General features: G+C 41.6%; 1 protein-coding gene across 3 annotated transcripts in view; it reads right to left on the bottom strand.

Moving 5' to 3' along the window:
- The window catches only part of prkag2a (protein kinase, AMP-activated, gamma 2 non-catalytic subunit a), a 441,401-nt gene that overhangs the window by 243,524 nt on the left and 176,438 nt on the right, over positions 1–21,439 (bottom strand). For all 3 annotated transcript variants that reach the window (XM_060825156.1, XM_060825155.1, XM_060825154.1), the window contains exon 2: positions 19,977–20,048. In XM_060825156.1, the coding sequence (XP_060681139.1) occupies positions 19,977–20,048 (72 nt within the window). The remainder of the gene's footprint in view (positions 1–19,976; positions 20,049–21,439) is intronic.

Raw genomic sequence — 21,439 nt, 5'->3', positions numbered from 1 at the left:
AACGCTGCACAGACCAAACCGAGTACTTAATTTATGTTGGGGACATTCATTAATGAGGTAGTTCATCACTGGGCCTTCTACAAGTGTAGCAATTTAATGCCATATTGATACATATCCCCAGTTTCTCAAATCACAGCAAATGGATAGCAGCTTGCCTGGATGAGTGCAATCCCAATAACACTCAAGAAGCTCAACACCATCCAGGACAAAGCAGCCCACTTGATGGGTCCACATCCACATACAGTCTCTCTAGTATTAATGGGCAGTAGCAGCAGTGTGTAGCATCTACAAGAAGCACAGCAGAAATTCACCAAAGCTCTTTTGACAGCACCTTCCAAATCTACAACCATTATCTTCTAGAAGGACAAGGATAACAGACATATGGGAACACCACCATCTGCACGTTCCCTCCAAGCCACTCACCATTGTTAGAAATAAATTTCCATTCCTTCAGTATTGCTGGGTCAAAATCCTTGATTCCCTCCCTAACGGCATTGTGGGGCGACCTATGGCATGTGGACTGCAGTGATTTAAGAAGGTTGCGTTCTACCTTCTCAAGGACAACTGGGAGTGGGCAATAAATACTGGCCCAGCCAACAATGCCCACATCCCACGATTGAATAAGAAAGTATATGTTTTTTTTTGAGGATGGTGTGTGTTGCAGGTACTGGTGGTGATCCCATGTGCATGATGCATATGTTCTTCTAGGTTTGACATCTTACATAACTGCTTCCAGCATGCATCAGTGAAGGGAATGAGTATATAAGGTGGTTGATGGAGTGCCAACTGAGCAGCCTGTGTTGCCTTGGATAGCTCTAAGCCTTTTGAATGTTTTGGTAAAATTGCAGTTATATCAACAAATTGGAAATAATTATATTCACTTAGTTGACAGAATCTACTGATACAAAGTTTCGAACAGAATGTTCAAAGTGAATACTTGCTAACATAATTATAGCAAAGACTTGCAAGTCTGAAGATTCCAGAAGAGAAACTAAAATGAACAGCGACTAACAGGTTCATGCAGGCGACAATTAAAGTCTGATTTTCTTCAACACAAGGACATTCTACTGACTGACTGCGTTATGCTATCAGTTCCAAATAAATGACGATGAAGAGAATGTGTTCACAATTAGTTTGACTTAATATCCAACCAGTGAACAGAAAATTGTGCATCTAAGCACTTTGACAGAAAACAATGAGTCACCCAAAAACAGCTTTGCCAAGGACTGAGCATTTTAAAAATCTGATAAAAATTGTGTAACATTCTTGAAATGACAGTAAGTCCAACCACTCTAATTAAGCACTCAAATACTCATGTACAAAAACCTGAAGACAACTATTATTAACTTATCCACAGCCTACAAAGACTAGGCTTTGAAGGGGAAATTATAGTGTCAAAAATCAGTGCTAAAGAATGAGCTTCATCATTTGTCATGCTAGTCAAACAAGTTATGAATGATGCATACAAGTACCTTTGGGTGATGGGAAGATATGGACCTTATACATGGAGACATTCAGCACGGAAACAGACCTTTCAGTTCAACTACTCCATACTGAACATAATCCCAAACTAAACTAGTCCCACCTGCCTGCTCCTTGCCCATGTCTCTCCAAACCTTTCCTATTCATGTACCTGTCCAAATGTCTTCTAAAGGTTGTAATTGTGCCCACATCCACCACTTCCTCAGGAAGTTCATTCCATACGTGAACCACCCTGTGTAAAAAGATTTGCCGCTCACCTTTTTAAAATCTCTCTCCTCTCACCATGCCCGCAAGTCTTGAAATTCCCCATTCTAGGGAAAAGGCAACTACCATTAACTCTATTTATACCTCATATTATTTTGTAAACTTCAAGAAGATCACCTCTCAACTTCCTGCACTCCAGTGAAAAACGTCCAAGCTTATTCAGCCTTTCTTTATAACTCAAACCTTTCATACCTGGCAACCTCCCTGGTAAATCTCTTCTGACCCCTCACCAGCTAAATAGTAGCTTCCTGTAACTGGGTGACCAGCACTGGACACAGTATTCCAGAAGGGGCCTCACCAATGTCCCGTACAATCTCAACATGCCTTCCCAACGCCTATAATCAAAGGTCTAAGCAGTGAAGGCAAGCGTGCTAAATGCCTTTTTAACCACCCTGCCTTTGTGATATAAACTTCAAATTGAACCCTAGGTCTCTCTGTTCTAAAACACTACCCAAGGCCCTACCTTTAATTGTATAAGCCCTAGCCTTCTGTGTTGTACCAAAACACGTACCTCGCATTTATCCAGATTGAATTCCATTTGCCATTTTTCAGCCCATTGACCCATTTGATCAAGATCCATTTGTAATCTTTGAAAATTTCTTCACTGTCTTCTATGACACCAATTTTGGTGTCCTCCGCAAACTTACTGACCATGCCTTCTATATTCTCATCCAAATCATTTATATAACTGATAAACAAAAGACCAGACCCGATCCCTGTGGTACACCATGGTGTTGTCCACAAACTCACTAACCATGCCTTCTATATTCTCATCCAAATCATTTATATAAATGAGTTAAAAAAAAGAGGACCCAGAACCGATCCCTGTGGTACACTGCTGGTCACAGGCCTCCAGTCTGAAAAGCAATCCTTCCCCACTACTCTGTCTCCTGCTGTTAAGCCAATTATGTATCCGATTGGCAAGCTCACCCCGAATCCCATGTGACCTAACTTTACTAATTGGTCAAACCTTGTCAAAGGCTGTACTGAAATCCAAATAAAAAACATCTACTGCACAGCCATCACCAATCTTTTTGGTAAGTTCCTGAAAAAAACTCAATCGAGTTTATGAGACATGATTTTCCTCGCACAAACCATGCTGTCTGGACCGAATCATCTTTCTGAATGAAGCAAAGTCATGACAGCTAATGGCAATGTGAGAAATGGGTGATGTGACAGGACTCATTTTACCAACTTGCTCAGCAGTTCATTGGTTCTGGGGCCAGGGAGGTATTGGATGCGGTAATGTCTCGGTACACACAGCTCAAAATGCCTGGCTAATATTCTGAGGACACGGATTTGAATCCCACCATGACAGATAGTGATTTGTAAGTTAAATAAAAGTCTGGAATAAAAAGCTAGTGTAATGCTGATCTGGTAACCACTATCAACTGTTGTAAATATCCATCTGGTTCCCTAATGTTCTTTAGGAAAAGAAATCCGCTGTCCTTACCTGGTCTGGCCTACATGTGACTCCAGAATCTCAATAATATGACTAAATCTTAACTGTAAGTGAGGCCCATATCCCATGAACAAACTTTAAAAAAGTCTACTCCTGCTCCTACTTCTTATACAATTGTCAGTTCCTAGTGTCAGTGTGCATCCAAGGTGTGTGGACAGGTTCATCATCTCTTCACCATTTACCTTTGCAGTAATTGATGGGTACAGTACTCTAACTCCATGAAAACCTGCATCCTTAATTTGACAGAATTGGGTGATCTACAGTTTGCGGCAGAGACATCTCCTTCATCCACTAGATGCCCAGTGAATAGCTCCAACACTGCTGTTACATTTTTTTTCCCTGCTGGCTGACAAGTGTTTGCAATTGCATTACCCATTGAAAGGCTTAAAATGAAACTCAAGATTGCTAAAGGGGCAGACATGGCTTTTAGTAGGGTGATGTGCTTTTCCTGTCAAATGTGAAAAACCAAGGAGAGAAAACAAGGAGAGAACACAATTGTGTTTGGATGTCAATCCTATCGGATCGCATGGATTGGTTAGAGTGGCAGTTAGGGGTAATCAGGAGTCAACAAGAGCAAAGGGATGTGGTGGATGGCAATTTCAGAAGATAGAAAATTTGTAGATACAGTCATGTAGATGGTTTAACCCTTTAAATGGTAGGAGAGGTAGCCAGGTAGTGCAGGAATCTCCTGTGGCTATCCCTATCTCAAACAGAAATGCTGTTTTGGATACTGGAGGTGGCAGAATGAACTCTCAAATGAGTAGCACTGATGGCTAGGTTTCTGGTACCGAGACTGGCTCTACTATAATTAGGGGTATGTCAGGTTCCAAGCGATTGATTGTAATTGGGGACTCTCCGGTCAGGGGATGAGAGAGATGTCTCTGCAGCGGACAGTAAGACATCAAGATGGTGTGTTGCCTCCCTGAGTCGAGCAGGTCTCAGAGAGGATGCAGAATATGCTGAAAAGGGAGAGTGACTATCACAAGGTTGTGGTGCCGTTGGTACCAATGACATAGGTACGGAAAGGGATGAGGTCCTGCAGAGAAGATATAGGGAAGTGGGCAGGAGGTGGAGAAGTAGATCCTAAAGGGTAGTCATATCTGGACTACTACTGACGCCACATCCTAGTTAGAGTAGGAATAGGAGGATAGAGCAGGTGAATGTGTGGCTGAAGGGCTGGTGCAAGGAGCAGGGATTCACATTTTTGGACCAATGGGATCTCCCCAGGAGTATAAATGACCTATGTAAGAGGGACGGGAAAGGGACCAATATTCTTTGGGGCAATTTGTTCATGCTACTCGGGGGTTGGGGGTGTTGGAAGAACCAAAGCGATAGTGAGAAAAGAGAAAAGGCTGAGATCGGGACTGGTACAGTAGACATATAGAACAAGTTAAACAGTCAAGGCAGACAAGAGCTTGGCAGACAATGAGGTAAGACTGAAATTAAACTGCAGTTATTTCAATGCAAGAGGCCTGACAGGGAAGGCAGATGAACTTAGGCCATGGTTGGAAATATCACAGCAATTACAGAGATGTGGCACAGGGATGGACAGGACTGCCAGCTTAATGTTCCAGGGTACAGCTGCTATAGGATGGATAGAAAGGTGGGGCAGTGGGGGCGGGGTGTAAGAGAGAAGGGGGAGTGCGTTTTTTTATTAAAGTTAACATTATGGCTGCGCGTATGCAGGATATCCCTGGGAAATTATATGGGTAGAACTGGAAAATAAGAAAAGGATGATCACATTTTTGGGAAAATCGAGAAACAAATGTGAAAGGAGATCTCAGATATCCTTAGGGCTGTATAAGAATAACAGGGCTGTAACAGTAGGGGATTTCAACTTTCTAAACAAGGACTGGGATTGCCATAGAGTTAAGGATACTCTCTTATTCACTTCTAGAGAAGGAGCAAGACTTGACCTTCTGTTGGAAATAAGGCAGGGCAAGTTATGGCGATGTTAGTGGGAGAGGACTTTGGGTCAAGTGATCACTGTTCTATTACTTTTAAAATAGGTATGGAAAAGGATAGAACTGATCAAGATGTTAAAGTTCTAAACTGGTGAAAGGCCAATTTTGACAGAATTAGATTGGAACTTACAAAAGTTCATTGAGAGAGCTATGCATAGGTAAAGAGACGGTTGGGAATTGGGAGAGTTCAGAGATTGTATATTCCTGTACGAGTGAAGGGAGAGGCTGGTAGGTGTAGGAAATGCTGGATGATGAGAGAGATAGAAGCTCTACGCAAGAAAAAGGAGATATATATCAGGTATAGACAGATGGGATTGAGTGAATCTCTCCAGGAGTGTAAGGGCAGTAGGAGTATACCGAAGAGGGAAATCAGGAGGGCAAAATGGGGACCTGAGATAGCTTTGGCAATTGGAGTTGAAGAGAATCCAAATTTGGTAAGTACTATAAGGGCAAAAGCATAACTAGGGAGAGAATAGGGCCCGTTAAAGATCAATGTGGCGCCTATGTGTGGAACCACAGGAATGTCAGTATTTACAATGGAGAAGTGCACAGAAGCTAGGGGACTTGGGAAATAAACACCAATGCCTCGATAAGAGTTCATATTACAGAGGAAGAAGTGCTGGAGGTCTTAAAACACATAAAGGTGGATAAATCCCCAGAACCTGATCAGGTGCTTCCTAGAACTTTATGGGTAGTTCGGGAAGTGATTGCTGGGCCCTTTGCTGAGACATTTATATCATTAACAGCCACAGGCGATATGCCAGGAGACTGGAGGTTGGCTAACATGGTCCAATTATTTAAGAAAGGCTGTAAGGAAAAGCAAGGGAACTATAGACAGTTGAGCCTGACATCAGTGGTGGGTATGTTATTGGAGGGGATTCTGAGGAACAGAATTTACATTCATGTGAAAAGGACTGATTAGAGATCGTCAACATGGCTTTGTGCATGGGAAATCTTGTCTCACTAACTTGATTGAGATTTTTGAAGAAGTGACAAAGGAGATTGATGAAGTCAGAGCAGTAGATGTTGTCTGTATGGATTTCAGCAAAGTTTTTGACAAGGTTCTGCATTTCAGACCAGTTAGTAAGGTTAGATCACATGGGATCTGGTAGAGCTAGCCAATTGGATACAAAATTGGCTAGAAGGCAAGAAACAGAGGGTGGTGGTAGAGGGTTGCTTTTCAGACTAGAGGCCTGTGATCAGCGGTGTACTGCAAAAATTAGTGCTGGGGCCTACTGTCTTTTTGTCATTTAAATAAATAATTTGGATGTGAATGTAGGAGGAATGGTTAGCAAATTTGCAGACGACACCGAAATAAATAACATTGTGAGCAATGAAGAAGATTCTCTCAGTGTACAACAGGATTTTAGATCAGATAGATCAATTAGCCGAAGAGTGGCAGGTAGAATGTAATTTAGATAAATGCGAGGTGTTGCATTTTGCTAAGGCAAACCAGGACAGTTCTTACCCAGTTAATGGAAGGACCCTGGGGAGTGTTGCCAAACAAAGAGACCTGGGGGTGCAGGCGCATTGTTGCTTGAAAGTGGAGTTGCAGGTAGACAGGGTGGTGAAGAAGGCATTTGGCACGTTTGTTTTTATTGATCAGTGCAATGCATATAGGAGTTGGGAGGTCATTGTGCAGCTGTACAGTGAGTGGCAAGGGCAATTTTGGGGTAATGTGCACAATTCTGGTCACCCTTCTATAGGAAAGACGTTGTTAAATTTGTGAGGGTGCAGAACAGATTTACAAGGATGTTGCCTGGATTGGAGATTGAGTTATGGGGAGAGGCTGGATAGGCATTTTTCTCAGGAGCACTGGAGACTGAGGGGTGACCTCATAGAGGTTTACAAAATCATGTGGGGCATAGATAGGGTGAATAGATTCCCGGGTGGAGGGAGTCTAAAACTAGAGGGCAGAGGTTTAAGATGAGAGGGGAAAAATTTAAAAAGGACCTGAGGGATACATTCTTTCACATAGAAGGTGGTACATGTATGAAATGATAGGAAGGGTTTAGAGGGATATGGATCAAATGCTGGCAAATGGGATTGGGTCAGATTGGGATGTCTGGTTGGCGTAGATCAAAGGGTCAATTTACGTGCTGTAAAACTATGACTCAAAGATATTTCTGGTCATTCTTACTTAAAAGCAGAACCTAGATGTTTAGCAGCATTAGTAGTTTATAATCTTATGGCTAACTTATTTAGAAAAATATGAGGGGTTGCATTTTGATAAGGCAAACAGGCCATGACTTCTACACTTAATGGTAGGGCCTTGGGGTGTGTTGCCAAACAAAGAGTTAAATAGGGACAAAATACAGCCATAAAAATTAATAGAAACTGACTTTGCACAAGTGAAAGTACAGGTTTTGTTGGTAACAAGTCTTTATGTTTTTTGCTGACTAACTCTGGTTTTGTACTGTGTTTCCAGGATCGAGCATCAAAATAATCCTGGATCTCAATAAATCCCAAACTCTGTACTGGAACACTGGGAGGTTTCTCAGGACACAGTAATGCTGTCTGTAAAAAATGTTCACAAACTGCACTGACTGAGTAAAACATAATTACCTTCTGCCTCCTTTGACTTCCATTATATATTTTACCCAGGAGAAACATATTCAACAAACAGCTTTTCATTTAAGCAATGCTGTGATCAATCATGGCTGTGTGGATGGGCTAGAACATGACAGATGGAATACAAAGCAATTGAGTTCTGCAGAACAAATAAAAGCCATTCAGCCCATCACTCCTGTGCTGGTCAAAACAACTCCCTAACTATTCTAATTCCACTTTCCAGCACTTGGCCTATAGCCTTGTATGCATTGGCATCGCAAGTGCACATCTAAATACTTCTTAAATGTTATAACAATTCCTGCTTCTAGCTATCAGCAACTTTCAGGTAACTACTGGCTACCTCGTCCACACAAAAGTAAATTCAATAGCTGCAATTTGCAGAATGAGGCACCTTGTCTAACTGGTTAAAATCTTACTTTGCAGCCTACAGCCCACTTCCTGTTGTCCTGAAAGTTGTTGAGCGTGAGTTGTCACCAATATGGTTAGTGCATCTGGAACCTTGGTATATGATAGGAAATGACAATGCATCTCTCTCAACAATTACATTTACGAGTTGAAGAAAGACTGAAAAAAACCGTGAATTAGAGGCAAATCAGATATGGAATGAGACATAAAAAGAGAAAAGGTGAAAGAAAAGAGACAGAAAATTAACAAGAATAATTAAAATTAACATCTTTTCAATTCACTATCTGAAGAAATTAGACATCACATCTTTTATTACACGTTAAGTACCAGGTTAAGAAAATCTGACTATCTATAAACAGGAGTTGCCTGAAAGTGGGTATTTTTGAAACGGTGTCGTTCCAGGGTCTGGGTTAGGTTCACGCTCTGTATTATTGATTATTCTTTTCCTCAGATGTTTTTCTCATGGTTTTCTTCTGCTGTGTCCCGATTCTGTCTGTTTCAGAAAGAGGAACATCCTTCTTTTGTTCCTGTTGTGGAACAGGATCATTATCCTAGACGTCAGGGGGATTCTTGTCCTCGGGTTTACTTTGGTTCCTCCCCATTAGGCACATATGGGCGAGTTGAGGTGAGAGAAAGCCATGACCACTGGAGAACGTGCTGTAGTTCCACTGGGTCTCTAAGGGTACCAGACTCTTGGGACTGCACTGCCATTTGCACTTGAACACTTTGGATGGGATTCATCCTAGACCTATTAGAGGGAAGCACCAATTTTCAGGTTAATCTGGATTCTAAGGTCTTTAGTATATGCTTCAGGGTTTTTTGAGTCCTTTGAGGATGTGATGAGACAAGTTAATGAAGATCGAGGAATGGATGTGGTGTATATGAATTTCAGTAAGACATTTAATAAGATTCCCCTTAGGTATTAAGAGATATGGGATACAGGATTGGCTGGCTGGAAGAAGACAGTGAGTGGTAGTGGATGGAAAGTATTCTGCCTGGAGGTTGGTGACCAGTGGTGTCCTGCTGGGATCTGTTCTTGGGCCTCTGCTCTTTGTAGATTAGTAAGGGGTTAGTAAGTTTGCTGATGACACAAAGGCCGGTGGTGTTGTAGATAGTGTCGAGAGCTGTTGCAGGAGACAACAAGACAGTGAGAGGATGCATAGCTGGGCTGAGAAGTGGCAGATGGAGTTCAACATGGATAAATGCGAAATGATTCATTTAGAAAGGTTGAATTTGAATGCTGAATACAGGGTTAAAGACAGGATTCGTGGCAGTGTGGAGGAACAGCGTGATCCTGGGGTCCACGTACATAGATCCCTCAAAGTTGCCACCCAAGTTGATAAGATTGTGAAGAAGGTGTATGGTGTTTTGGCTTACATTAACAGGGGGATTGAGTTTAAGAGCTGTGAGGTTTTGTTATAGCTCTATAAAACCCTGGTTAGACTACAATTGGAATATTGTGTCCAGTTCTGGTCACCTCATTATAGGAAGGATGTAGGTGCTTTAGAGAGGGTGCAGAGGAGATTTACCAGGATGCTGCCCGGATTGGAGGGCATGTCTTATGAAGAGAGGTTGAGGGAGCTAGGGCTTTTCACACTGGAGAGAAGAAGGAAGAGAGGTAACTTGATGGAGGTGTACAAGGTAATGAGAAGCATTGATAGAGGAGATAACCAGAGACTTTTCCCCATGGCAGAAATAGCTGTCACGAGGGGTCATAATTTTAAAGTGATTGGAGGAAGGTATAGGGGAGATATCAGAGGTGGGTTTGTTACGCAGAGAGTGGTGGGTGCATGGAATGCAGTGCCATTGCTGATAGTAGAGTCAGAGACATTAGGGACATTTAAGTGACTGCTGGACAAGCACACTGACGGCAGTAAATTGAGGGGTGTGTAAATTAGGTTGATCTTAGATTAAGATAAATGCTCGACACAACATCGTGGGGTGAAGGGCCTGTACTGTGCTGTACTGTACTATATTCAAAACCTTTCAGGTTTTCAACACATCCACCAGATCTCAACTTAACCATGTCTGTATGAAGGTCAGCAACCCCAGCTTCCATGCATACTGTATCTGGACAACTTGCTGACTTCTCAATCAATACTCTGCAGGAAGAATCGTGTAGAGATTAGAGGAAAATAAATCAAGGAAATTGCATTTCCCAACTGGGCAGGAAATGTCAGTGGACCCAGGTTACCCACCTATTCCATTGGCCAATACACATTCTATGTTACCAGGTCTAAGAATGGAAAAATACATCTGTATATCTTGACTTGGCTGGCTTGCCACAGTCATGTGACCTTTACCTGTGCTGTCAATTGCTTTCACTTCAGCTTGTGGCGGCCACTGAATACCTTACGTAAAACAATTTACTCCCTTTTTTTAAAGAGAAGTTGAGAGATAAATGGAGTTTTTGATGATTTTGTCAGGGTACAATCAAGGGTCTGCAAGTCAAGGTCTGGCAGTAAACATTACACAGTGAACTCACTCACAACAAACACCACCAAAGCAGACTAACCGGTCTTTATCAAAGTTACAAACTGATTGCTGCCTTCTCTTTATTAAGGCAGCACTTCACAAGTTTTAGATTTCTCTGTTCACAAATCCAGTGAAAGTCTTAGATTGCATCAGTTTCTTAACAGCTATGCTGGATCCTAATGCAAACGTACAACATAATGTTTCCACTATTGAAAAAGCATCTGAGCATGTTGTTTAATCACTAGAAATGTTCTTCATGGGCTATCTCTAACAATATATCTGATGCTGATTCTAAAGATATTTGATTAAGACTGGGAAAACTGAATAAATAATATATGTCAATTGTCATATGTTGCAACCATTTCCTTCAGTGTACTTCAATGTACTGGCAGCAGCTAAAGTTTACGTTTATTCAAAGGTATTGAGTGATAAGCAAGAAGTAAAAAGTAAGTAGTGGATAGCTATCTGTACTGCACCAAGGAATTGAGGACATATATTGAGGTTGTTTTATTTGTCTGAATGTCCTGGTAAATTGAAGACAGATGCTCAGATTTCCATAAAACACTCACAACTCTTGGGTTCAAATGCGGCTCCTACAATTCTATGACATATTTGCTGCAGGCATTATCAAGTGTTCTCTGTCTCTCTGGAGATGTGAAACTGTGGCACATCTGCCCTCTTGGATGAATATATTCAAACAAATCCCATGCCATGGCACCTTTCAAAAGGAGGGCAGGGGAGTTATCTCTGGTGTCTTGACCAATAGTAACCCTTCAATCATCATTACCAAAACAGACTGTCTGGGCATTGTTACAGAGTTGTTCATCAGATGCTGTTATGTGCAGATTTGGCTTGTGTCTTTCTGACACAACAAGGACGATTGTACTTCTAAAAAAAATGCTTCAATACTTTGTGATGCCCTCAGACACTAAAAAGTGCTAGAGAAATGCAAGGATCAAGAGTATGGTGCTGAAATGTAGGATGGCATGGTGGCACAGTGGTTAGCACTGCTCCCTCACAGCGCCAGAGACCCAGGATCAATTCCTGCCACGGGCAACTGTCTGTGTCGTGTTTGCACATTCTCCCTGCATCTGTGTGGGTTTCCTCCCACAGTCCAAAGATGTGCAGGTGAGGTGAATTGCCTGTGGTGTTAGGTGTAGGGGAATGGGTCTGGTGGTTTGCTTTTTGGAGGGTCGGTGTGGACTTGTTGGGCTGAAGGGCCTGTTTCCATCCTGTAAGTAATCTAAAAACTAAATCTTAAAAAAAGCACACAGCAGGTCGGGCAGCATTCTCGGAGGAGGAGAATTGACGTTTTGGGCATGCCAAAATCGTCAATTCTCCTGTCCCTCAGATGTTACGTGACCTGCTGTGCTTTTCCTGGGGAAATGCAAGATTGTTTCTCATTTTCCAAGCAGTATTTGGTCATCTTATTCTCCCTACCAAGATCTACTAGTTATGTAAATTACCCACCCATTCAGCAAATTCTATGAACGCTTAGATTTAGAAGTTATAAAAAGGCTGGGAACAGAAAAATTGGCCTTTTGACTGATGACCAAAAATAATTTAATTTAGCAACAGAGCGTCTGTTCATTGCACACTCACTGTGGACAAAGCAGTGCATCAACTGAAATTGGATGAGCATATTAAAAGGATGGTTGTTTCAGGTAACAGTTATTCACTGGATGGAACAAAATCATTAACCTGTTACTATAAATAGATCGACAGTTTTGTTAAACGATAAAAAACTTCCTTCAAAGACTTTACATTTTAAATCTTTTCCCCCTAGCAGTTTATCTTTTATGGGATGGTGAAAGCTACAAATAGAAAGAAAATTGAAACTCTCCTGATGTGACTTCACTTCTCTCCCATTAATACTTTATCTTCCTTATTTTGTCTCACTTTCCCTCTTTGCAGTCCCTGTCTTGATTTGTTACTAACACCATTTTTCCTGGTCTTTTTCCATCTATTTTGGTTTTATATTTTTTTAACCAACCTGTTCAGAGATGTTACTACACACCTCTGGAGCAGGTACTTAAACCCTGGTCTCCTAGATCATAGGTAGGGACACTACCATTGTGCAGCAAGAGCCTTTCTTGATCTGCTTTAACCAAGCTGGTCAGATATATTATGACAGTTCTGGAGCAGGCAAGAGTTGAACTCTTGGCCCAACAATAGGGACAATGGGTTTGTTTTTTAAATAAACATCTTCTCTAATCAACTTGTTCGGAGATATTAAAACACACTTATGGAGCAGATGGGACTTAAAGCCAGGTCTTCTGACTCAGATTTGGGAATATTGTTGAAACACCACAAGAGCCCTAACTGCGTTTGCGGTATGTTGTTTTTTTATTTATTTTAATTTGGCCTGTTCAGAGTGATCTTTATGCCGTTCTGGAGCAGACGAAACTTCAACCCAGGCCACCTAGCTCAGAGGTGGGGACACCACCACTGCACCTTATGGGCCAGAAGGGCCTGCATTATCATTTTTTACTCAGTTATCAATAGTGACAACATCTCAGATTTTTACTCAGCCTGTTCAGAGTTGTTATTATAAACCCAGGGAACAGGGGAAACGTGAAACTGAACCTCCTGGTTCAGAGGTAGGGATCTGGCCACTGCATTACAAAGGCCTAAAAGGTCTGCTTTTCTTTCTAATCAATCTATTCAGGAAAGCTATGGCACAGTTCTGAAGTAGCTAAGACTTGAACCCAGGCCTCCTGGCCAGCAGCCCGAGTGCTTAAACTGTGCTAAGAGCCACTGGTCTGCTTTATATATATTTTTTTTTCCTCTTATTCCTAGATTCACAGACAACTGAGTGACTTTCCCATCATCCAAATCAGGGAGCGGGGTGGGGGGTGGTGGTTACCACATATATATTAAAGATCTTGCATCTGTGGGTTTGTGATTGTAACTGTATATTAAGCAATACAAGCATGTAAAATAACTTTCACTACATACCAAAAGCAGGAAACCAGATTTAAACTTTTGACTAATCCTATAGGAAGAATTTGTGAAACCTGAAAGGGTTCAGAAAAGATTTACAGGGATGTTGCCAGGGTTGGAGGGTTTGAGTTACAGGAAGAGGTTGAAAAGGCTGGGGCTGTTTTCCCTGGAGCTTTGGAGGCTGAGGGATGACCTTATAGAGGTTTACAAAATCATGAGGGGCATGGATAGGGTAAATAGATAAAGTCTTTTTCATGGGGTGGGGGAGTCTAAAACTGGAAAGCATAGGTTTAGGGTGAGAGGGGGCAGATTTAAAAGGGACCTAAGGGGCAACTTTTTCATGCAGAGGGTGGTAAGTGTATGGAATGAGCTGCCAGAGGAAGTGGAGGAGGCTGGTAAAATTACATCATTTAAAGGCATCTGGATGGATAGAAAACACTTAGAGGGATATGGCCCTAATGCTGGCAAATAGGACTAGATGAGGTTGGGATACCTGGTCAACATGGACAGGTTGAATTGAAGGTTCTGTTTCCGAGCTGTACATCTTTATGACTCTATAATTAGTTATTCTCTTTAGAACTTCAACCCAGCAAATTGAAGGTGGTTCCATTGAGGCGAACAGATTCAGCATTCTTCATACTCTAGATTACTAAGGTGCGCACACATCAAAGCCTCAGGCCATCTCAAACTACATATCATACTGCAACACAGCATTGTCTAACCTTAGAATCGACAAAAACTTACATTTTTATACTACATTCCATATGGGAAAATGTTACACAGTGTTTCAAAGGGATGTCATCAAACAAGATTCAACACAAAACTGCATAGCAGCTGTTGAGGTAAGTGAAATAAGTTCTGAAACAGAGTAACGACTTTCGGACATTCTTAGAAGAGGAGTGAAGCAGAGTGTGGAAATAAGTTATGGAGGAGATTCCAGTGCTTAAAGCCTACAAATAGACAAGGAGGAGGTAGGGAGAACACAGCAAGCCAGGCAGCATCAGAAGGTGGAGAAGTCAACGTTTTGGGTGTAACCTTACTTCAGGACTAGGGGTGGGTTAAGGAAAGCTGCAGCTAAGGTGAGGCAGCGGAGTGGTGTGGTGAGATAGGAATAGGTGAACACAGGTAGAGGGTACAACTTGGCTGGTCAATGGGAGGAATGAATCCACTTGTAGCTGGAAGGAAGGGTCAATCAAAGGAACAGAGGGAGAGGGAGGGGTTGAAAGGAAGTCAGGAATGGGAAACAAGGTTATTTGAAATTGGAGAATTGAATGTTGAGTGCTATAGGCTGCTCAGGCAGAAGATCTGATGCTGTTCCTAAAAGCGCAGTTGTCTGTAGTCAGCAATTAAAGCCAGGGATGTGTGTGAGGCATGAATTAGAGGAGCATGGAGATCTCAAGCAATTGGGGACTCAGAGGCAGTGGGAAGGTGGGTACGAGAAGAATTGAAAACAACGATGGAAGGTTCAAGATCAAGGACTAACAAGACTGGGAAGCAAAGTCCAACAGACAAGCAGCCTATTAAATAGAGACAGTGCAGGGGTACGAGGAGATGGTGGTGAGAAACATCTGCATGTTTCCAGTGTATAAAACATGATGTGCTTTCACAGAATGGTAACAGCACAGAAGATTTGGTGTGATGTGTCCAAGGCAATGCTGCAACACCACTCCAATAGACCCACTCCCGCCCCACTTTCCTTGGACATTTCAAGATACTTTGAACAATTACACATTAAAATTTTGATCTTGAGTAGATTTTTGGAATAAAAGTTATGTGTTGGGAAGCATGAGTGGCCAACAGATACTCCCTTAAAAAGGGTGGATAGATAGGGAGTGAAAATTATAAAAAAGGTGGATAAAGATGAAGGGAGTGACCAGAATACAGAACAAGTGCTACTTAGTGAAGCTCAACAACAAAAGCTTGATGAAGTGGTTCTTTGATTGGGACTGTGGTTAAGGAAGAAGTAGAGGAGAAATGGAAGCACGCAAGTTATACTTTAAACTCCAGTCTGATGCCAAACATCATTTTTCAAATCAATAATCCATCTGAATGCACAACTTTCCATCCTCAAAAGCCAAAGTCGCAAATACGATCGAGTTACTGAAGTGTTGACAAAGATCAGTATACAACAATGCTCACATGCCATGGTTACAATACCCACATACTCTTCACATTACAGCTTAAGAAGTGAAAAAACGAACCAACAAAATGTTGTAAATCATCAAACAACACAGGAGTCTATTTGGACCATTAAGAAAGTGCCAGTAAAATTGGAGATTGTTCAAGGTTTGTTTTACTGTTTGAGCTATTCAATATCCTGGCCCAGATTTGTCTCGGTGCTGAACAACCACCACCAAACAAAGATCTGATCAAATCTGCATAAATTTACTTTAAAGAGTAGTTCATTTTCATCTTAAATGTTTCAGAGTGTCCTGGGAATTTGAAAAGATATTACAATTGCACAATTCTTCCTTCACAGCTTTATTAGCTAGTGGCTTCAGTTCTGGCAAGTTGGACTATACGCTGTTTTCCAGTGTGGGAGACGTCTAATGCCCCGAAGCAGTTGCCCCTTGCCCTTGAAACAGAAGCTAAACTAAGCTCGTATCACTGAGCGTCTCTCAGCCTCCGGTGAGTTTAACCTGAGGGACGATTCTCCACAAGACTGCCATTGATGTAATTTGCAACGCTGCTGCTACTCTCTATGCCAGAGTCAAACTGTAACATGAGCTCACCTGTCTTGGTTGGGTACATTTTTTTCTATAGCCAAATAACTGAACAGACTAGAAATCTGGCAGAATCCAACCTGTTCCACTTAAAACCCAACCCCTTGGCCCAGAACACAGAGCAGCATTCACAGCACCGTTGAAGAATTTGGGAACCCAGACCATACTAACTGAGGTGATTATTGTGGCTGATGAGCTGCATGTATGAAGGAAGGACAGTCTACTGTTAGTAACTGCAGCCTAGATTCATCTTCCATTTACAAATATTTAAACGCCAGTACTTTTCACTGTAAAAGGAAGACATCACCTTGAGTCAGTATTCCATTTCTAAGCTGAGGGTTGAGGAGCTTTGTCTCAGTAATGATTTCATTTTGAACTAAGGAAGCATGAACCTAAAGTTTCTTCATTTAATTGCAAGGACAAAATCAGAGGTAAATTCCAAACACTCATAGCTAACAAAGATAGATTGGAACTAATGACTGCAGCATTTGTGATTCACACAGTACAGCGAACCTATTAAAAAGCCATCCAGTCATGCATTATAATCAAGTGTCAACTTGGCTCTGTTGGCAGCACTCTCACCTCTCAGTCGGGAGGTCACGATGGCACTTGAGTGCTGCCTTGTTAGAGATCTTTTTATTTAATGACTTGTTAAAGCAAGGCCCCATCTGCTAGTTCCTGTGGACATCAAAAAGCCCCACTGCAATTATTCAGAAAGCAGTAGGGCTTCCTTCCAACATCTTGACCAATATTTGACCCCAAGCTAAATCATCACCAAAAAAAATGATGAACTCAGCACAAACTCGCTTCAAAAAGCCCTAGCATTATGAAAAGGCACTAGAAACATTGAAGTTCTTTTACAACAACTTTTATAAAGTAGTGGCTTCCTACATGGCAAGTTAGAGCCTCTGCTGTTTTAGATATTCTCAGCACCAGTTTGGACATGCGGTCACGCACCTCCAGGGCAGATGGGACTTGGACCTGGACTTTCTGGCAGGGAAGCTTATGTTCCACAAGAATTGAAAGAAACAATGAAACTGGATCAACCGTGTATAATGTGCAACTTCTCTAACGTCCACAAATAGTTGCCCCTTGCACCAGTAGGAATATCTCAGACTAGCCTGTACAAAGCAGCTTCTCTCAAATTCAGTTTAGTGCAAGCTCAAGCAACAGCTTTTCATTTCAGCATTTTACAATCTTCTGGATCCAACATGGAGTTCAACATGATTGGATCATAAGCTCTATCTTGGTCTCTGTGCATTACTATTATAATTTTTTTCACTGGCTTGTTTCTTTCTTTGTCCCTTGATGTCATGTTCAGTTATCTGCTAAATAGCTCATCTGGACTTAATTGTGATCTCTTTATAATGTACTCATTATCACTTTCTTTGGTTCTTGCTTCACAAAATCTATTGTTGGTTAATCTCTCGTTACTAACCCCCATCACGGAATCTTCTTCCTGCCCCCTCCCCACCAAACTACTAGCTTGAAAATTCCTATATTTATCTTGTGAAGAATAGTCATAATTGGGCTCCAAATGTTATCTCTGTTTCTGTCTTCACAGATGTCCCTAGACTTGCTGAGTTTCTCCAGCACGATCTGTTCTTTTTATTTATTTTTCTTCTGATGAAATATCACTGACTCAAAATATTAACTGATTCTCTCCTCAGATACTGTATGGCCTGCTTAGTATTTCCAGCATGTTTTTGTTCGTTTTAATTTCAGATTTTCATAACCTGCAGTATTTTGCTGTGGTTGTGTCTCTCCCCATATCCCCCCACCCCGCACCTTTTCACTGCTCACTACGGTGTCACACGCTTATCAAGATGTTGCTTTGTTGATAACTTGTTTCATCACCCCTCTACTTGCCTTCCTCCCACCCTTCCTTCCCCCCTCGCAACGTACTTGCAACCAATTCCTTCTTCTATAGTTCACAATTGTCCCCATCCCTCCAATTGTCGTCTGACATGAGCTCTCTGTTGCCCCAGTTTCACTCCTTCGTGATTTCACTCTGTTTTCCTTCACTATGTCATTAAAGATCCTCTGGGAAAGAGTGATCAGAATACTTTTGAATTTTACACTGGAATTCAGAGGCATTTAATTAAGATTTAAGACACGTTTTGGATTCCCTAAAAAAAATTGCAGGAAGAGTGGTCTGAATATAAGACCATAAGACATAGGAGTGGAAGTAAGGCTATTCGGCCCATCGAGTCAACTCCGCCATTCAATCATGGCTGATGGGCATTTCAACTCCACTTACCAGCATTCTCCCCGTAGCCCTTAATTCCTCGTGACATCAAGAATTTATCAATCTCTGCCTTGACTAACAAGAGAAGTTAAAGAAAGATGTTTGAACTATTCATAGAATCACTGAACTATTACAGTGCAAAAGCAAGGCCATTCTGCCCATCATATCTCCATTGGTCAATCACTTAAATGAGTGATGAGGCTGAGAATTGGGCGAAAATTAAGACTCAGCAGAGAATGGCTGAAAAGATTGACAGTAAGAAAGGGGAATGAGAGTGACGAGGAACATTGCACTTTCAATGAACACTGGACATCTCATAATGATGCAACAATGAAATACTGTTTGAAGTGAAGTGACTTAGAGAGCATGAAACACGACAGGTGAATGATGCAATTAACATTAGAATGATGACCCCAATCTGATCAGCACACTACTCTAGTCCCATAAAGGGCTTTAATATTATAGTAATATCACAGCATAGGAGAGGGCCATTTGGTCTTTCATGCACATGCAGTTCTCTGCAAAAGCAACTCACTAGTTCCATCCCACCTTAGCTTACAGACTTGTAATCTTTCATTCCCTTGGAAATGAAGAACCTATCTGGCTCTGCTTTAAAAATATTGTATGACTCGGCATCCACTGCCTTTTGAGGAAGGGAATTTCAAAGACTCTCAACCCTCAGAGAAAAAAAATGTTCCTTCATCTGTAATAAACAGATGACTGCTTATTTTTTAAACTATGACCCCTCCCAGCTCTGCAGTCTGGTGCTCTTGAACTACAGGGTGCCTCAGTTTTCTTCCTTCACACACATTTTATAGAACCCCTACAGTGAGGAAAAAGGCCATTTGGCCCAACAATTCCACACCGACTCTCTGGAGAGCACCCCACCCAGACCCATCCCCATATCCTGTCTCTGCATTTCCCATGGCTAATCTACCTAACTTACACATCCCTGAATACAATGGCCAACCCACCTCACCTGCACATCATTGGACTGTGAGAGAAAACCCGAGCACCCAGAGGAAACCCACACGGACACGGGGAGAATGTGCAAACCCCACACAGACAGTCACCTAAGGCTGGAGATTGAACCCAGGTCCCCACTGCTGTGAGGCAGCAGTGCTAACCACCAAGCTACCTTGACACCCTAAGTTGCAATGAGAATTTTAAGTTGGAGTAGGAGGGGGATTTATTTTGAATCTTTTTTTCTTCAGGCTCTATCTTTTCACAGGTGACATAAATACAGTACTATGAATAAAGAAGGTACTATGTGGTTTACAAATAAAGCTGTCATGGCAGACAGGGTCCTCTGAAAAGTGATCCTGAACTTACTAAATCAATACTCCTGTGCTTAGTGTCACCTCGCGATGATCACAGAGGCACGTTGGGATGTTCATGTTTTGTGACCCATATAAAATGAATAAATTAACAATTTATACCTTATGAGAGATATCTTTTTCAGAGGTTTCCACATCGCCATCCAGGAAAGGCATAGCAAACGAACTCAGATCCTAAGTGCAAAAAAAAAGACATGATTATCCGACTATCTCAACACAAACCCGTGTTAAACTGAACTTTTAAATTCTATGATCTAATTATGTGCACAGCAAATTCCAAAAACAGAGGAAACCCTCTGAAACAATTTCTAAATAATTACAATCTTCATAAGCCACCAAATGTTAAACAAAATACTTCACCAAGATTAGTCCAAATGCAAATTGTGGCTATGCAAGTACAATGTTACTGTGAGAACACTTATGATAGCTGCTCTTAACAACCTGAGCGGTTTTAAATAACAATAAGCTTTTTACTCTTTATAGATTCCTTTCTGAGGCAGGAGACAAATGTACAAAGGGATTTTATTCCAGGCCAGTTTGCACCATCAGCTGTTATACGACTCATAGCCTTTAAGAGACATGTTCATGATATCATCAGTACATCACAGCATGTGATGTGACAGCATAAAGATCTCATACTCTATCTCACCTTGGATTACTTGAAACATGAAATCCAATAAATTTCCTTGCTGGGAGATTCGCTTGTGTTTTTGGCAAGACTTTAAAACTAGATTATCAGAAACATGGAAAATGCAGGTATATTCAAAGCAGGAAATAGGAGCCAGGATCTTAATAAATCGCTCTAAAAGGCTTAGGCAACAGCAGTTAAAAAGTACGCAGCACAAGACTCGGGTAATGTTAGAAGATAGGTGTGAATATAGATAGTGTATTGCAGGGAAAGCAGAGAAGCCAAGAGCATGGATAGACATGGCAGCATGATCTTATTGCTTTCAGGGAGACTTGGCTCAAAGAGGGGTAAAAATGACAGGTTGACATCCCAGGATACACAGTTTTCAGGCAAAATAGAGAAGGGGATTAAAAAACTAATCCCCAGTTTAATCCTTGCTCCTGATCCCTCAAAGGAGGAAGGGTAACATTCTCTCTTTTAACTTGCTGTAAGTATTGGCTCAATCATTTTTGCAAACCTTTCCAATTTACAGGTCTGACATCGGGCACCAAAGCTGCCCTGCTTTCTGCCCACGCTGCTATGTTTTTCACTTCATTTCAAATACTTATCCAATTATTACCTCAACAGAAATAATGGCATCTGCATCAACCTCTCCCTTGACAACCATTCCACTCCCTCACTGCACTCCCTCACTCTCTCAATGAAAGTGATAAATTGATGACCCGTCCTGTCATCAACATGTACTGCCAAAGGAAATAATCTTGTCTACTCATTTCTGTCAGAATGTTACATAATGCATGATCAGTATATTCTCACAAACAGAGTTTCCCAGCTTTGGCACCATCCTAGACCAGTACTGAGCAATCTATATGATTCTAGCAATGCCCAAACCTGCACACTGTGGAGGTTACTTGCTACATAACTAATTAACATCAAT

The sequence above is a fragment of the Hemiscyllium ocellatum genome, chromosome 5 (assembly GCF_020745735.1).
Source record: "Hemiscyllium ocellatum isolate sHemOce1 chromosome 5, sHemOce1.pat.X.cur, whole genome shotgun sequence".
Classification (NCBI taxonomy): Eukaryota; Metazoa; Chordata; class Chondrichthyes; order Orectolobiformes; family Hemiscylliidae; genus Hemiscyllium; species Hemiscyllium ocellatum.
This window is presented reverse-complemented; position numbering and strand designations above follow the sequence as displayed.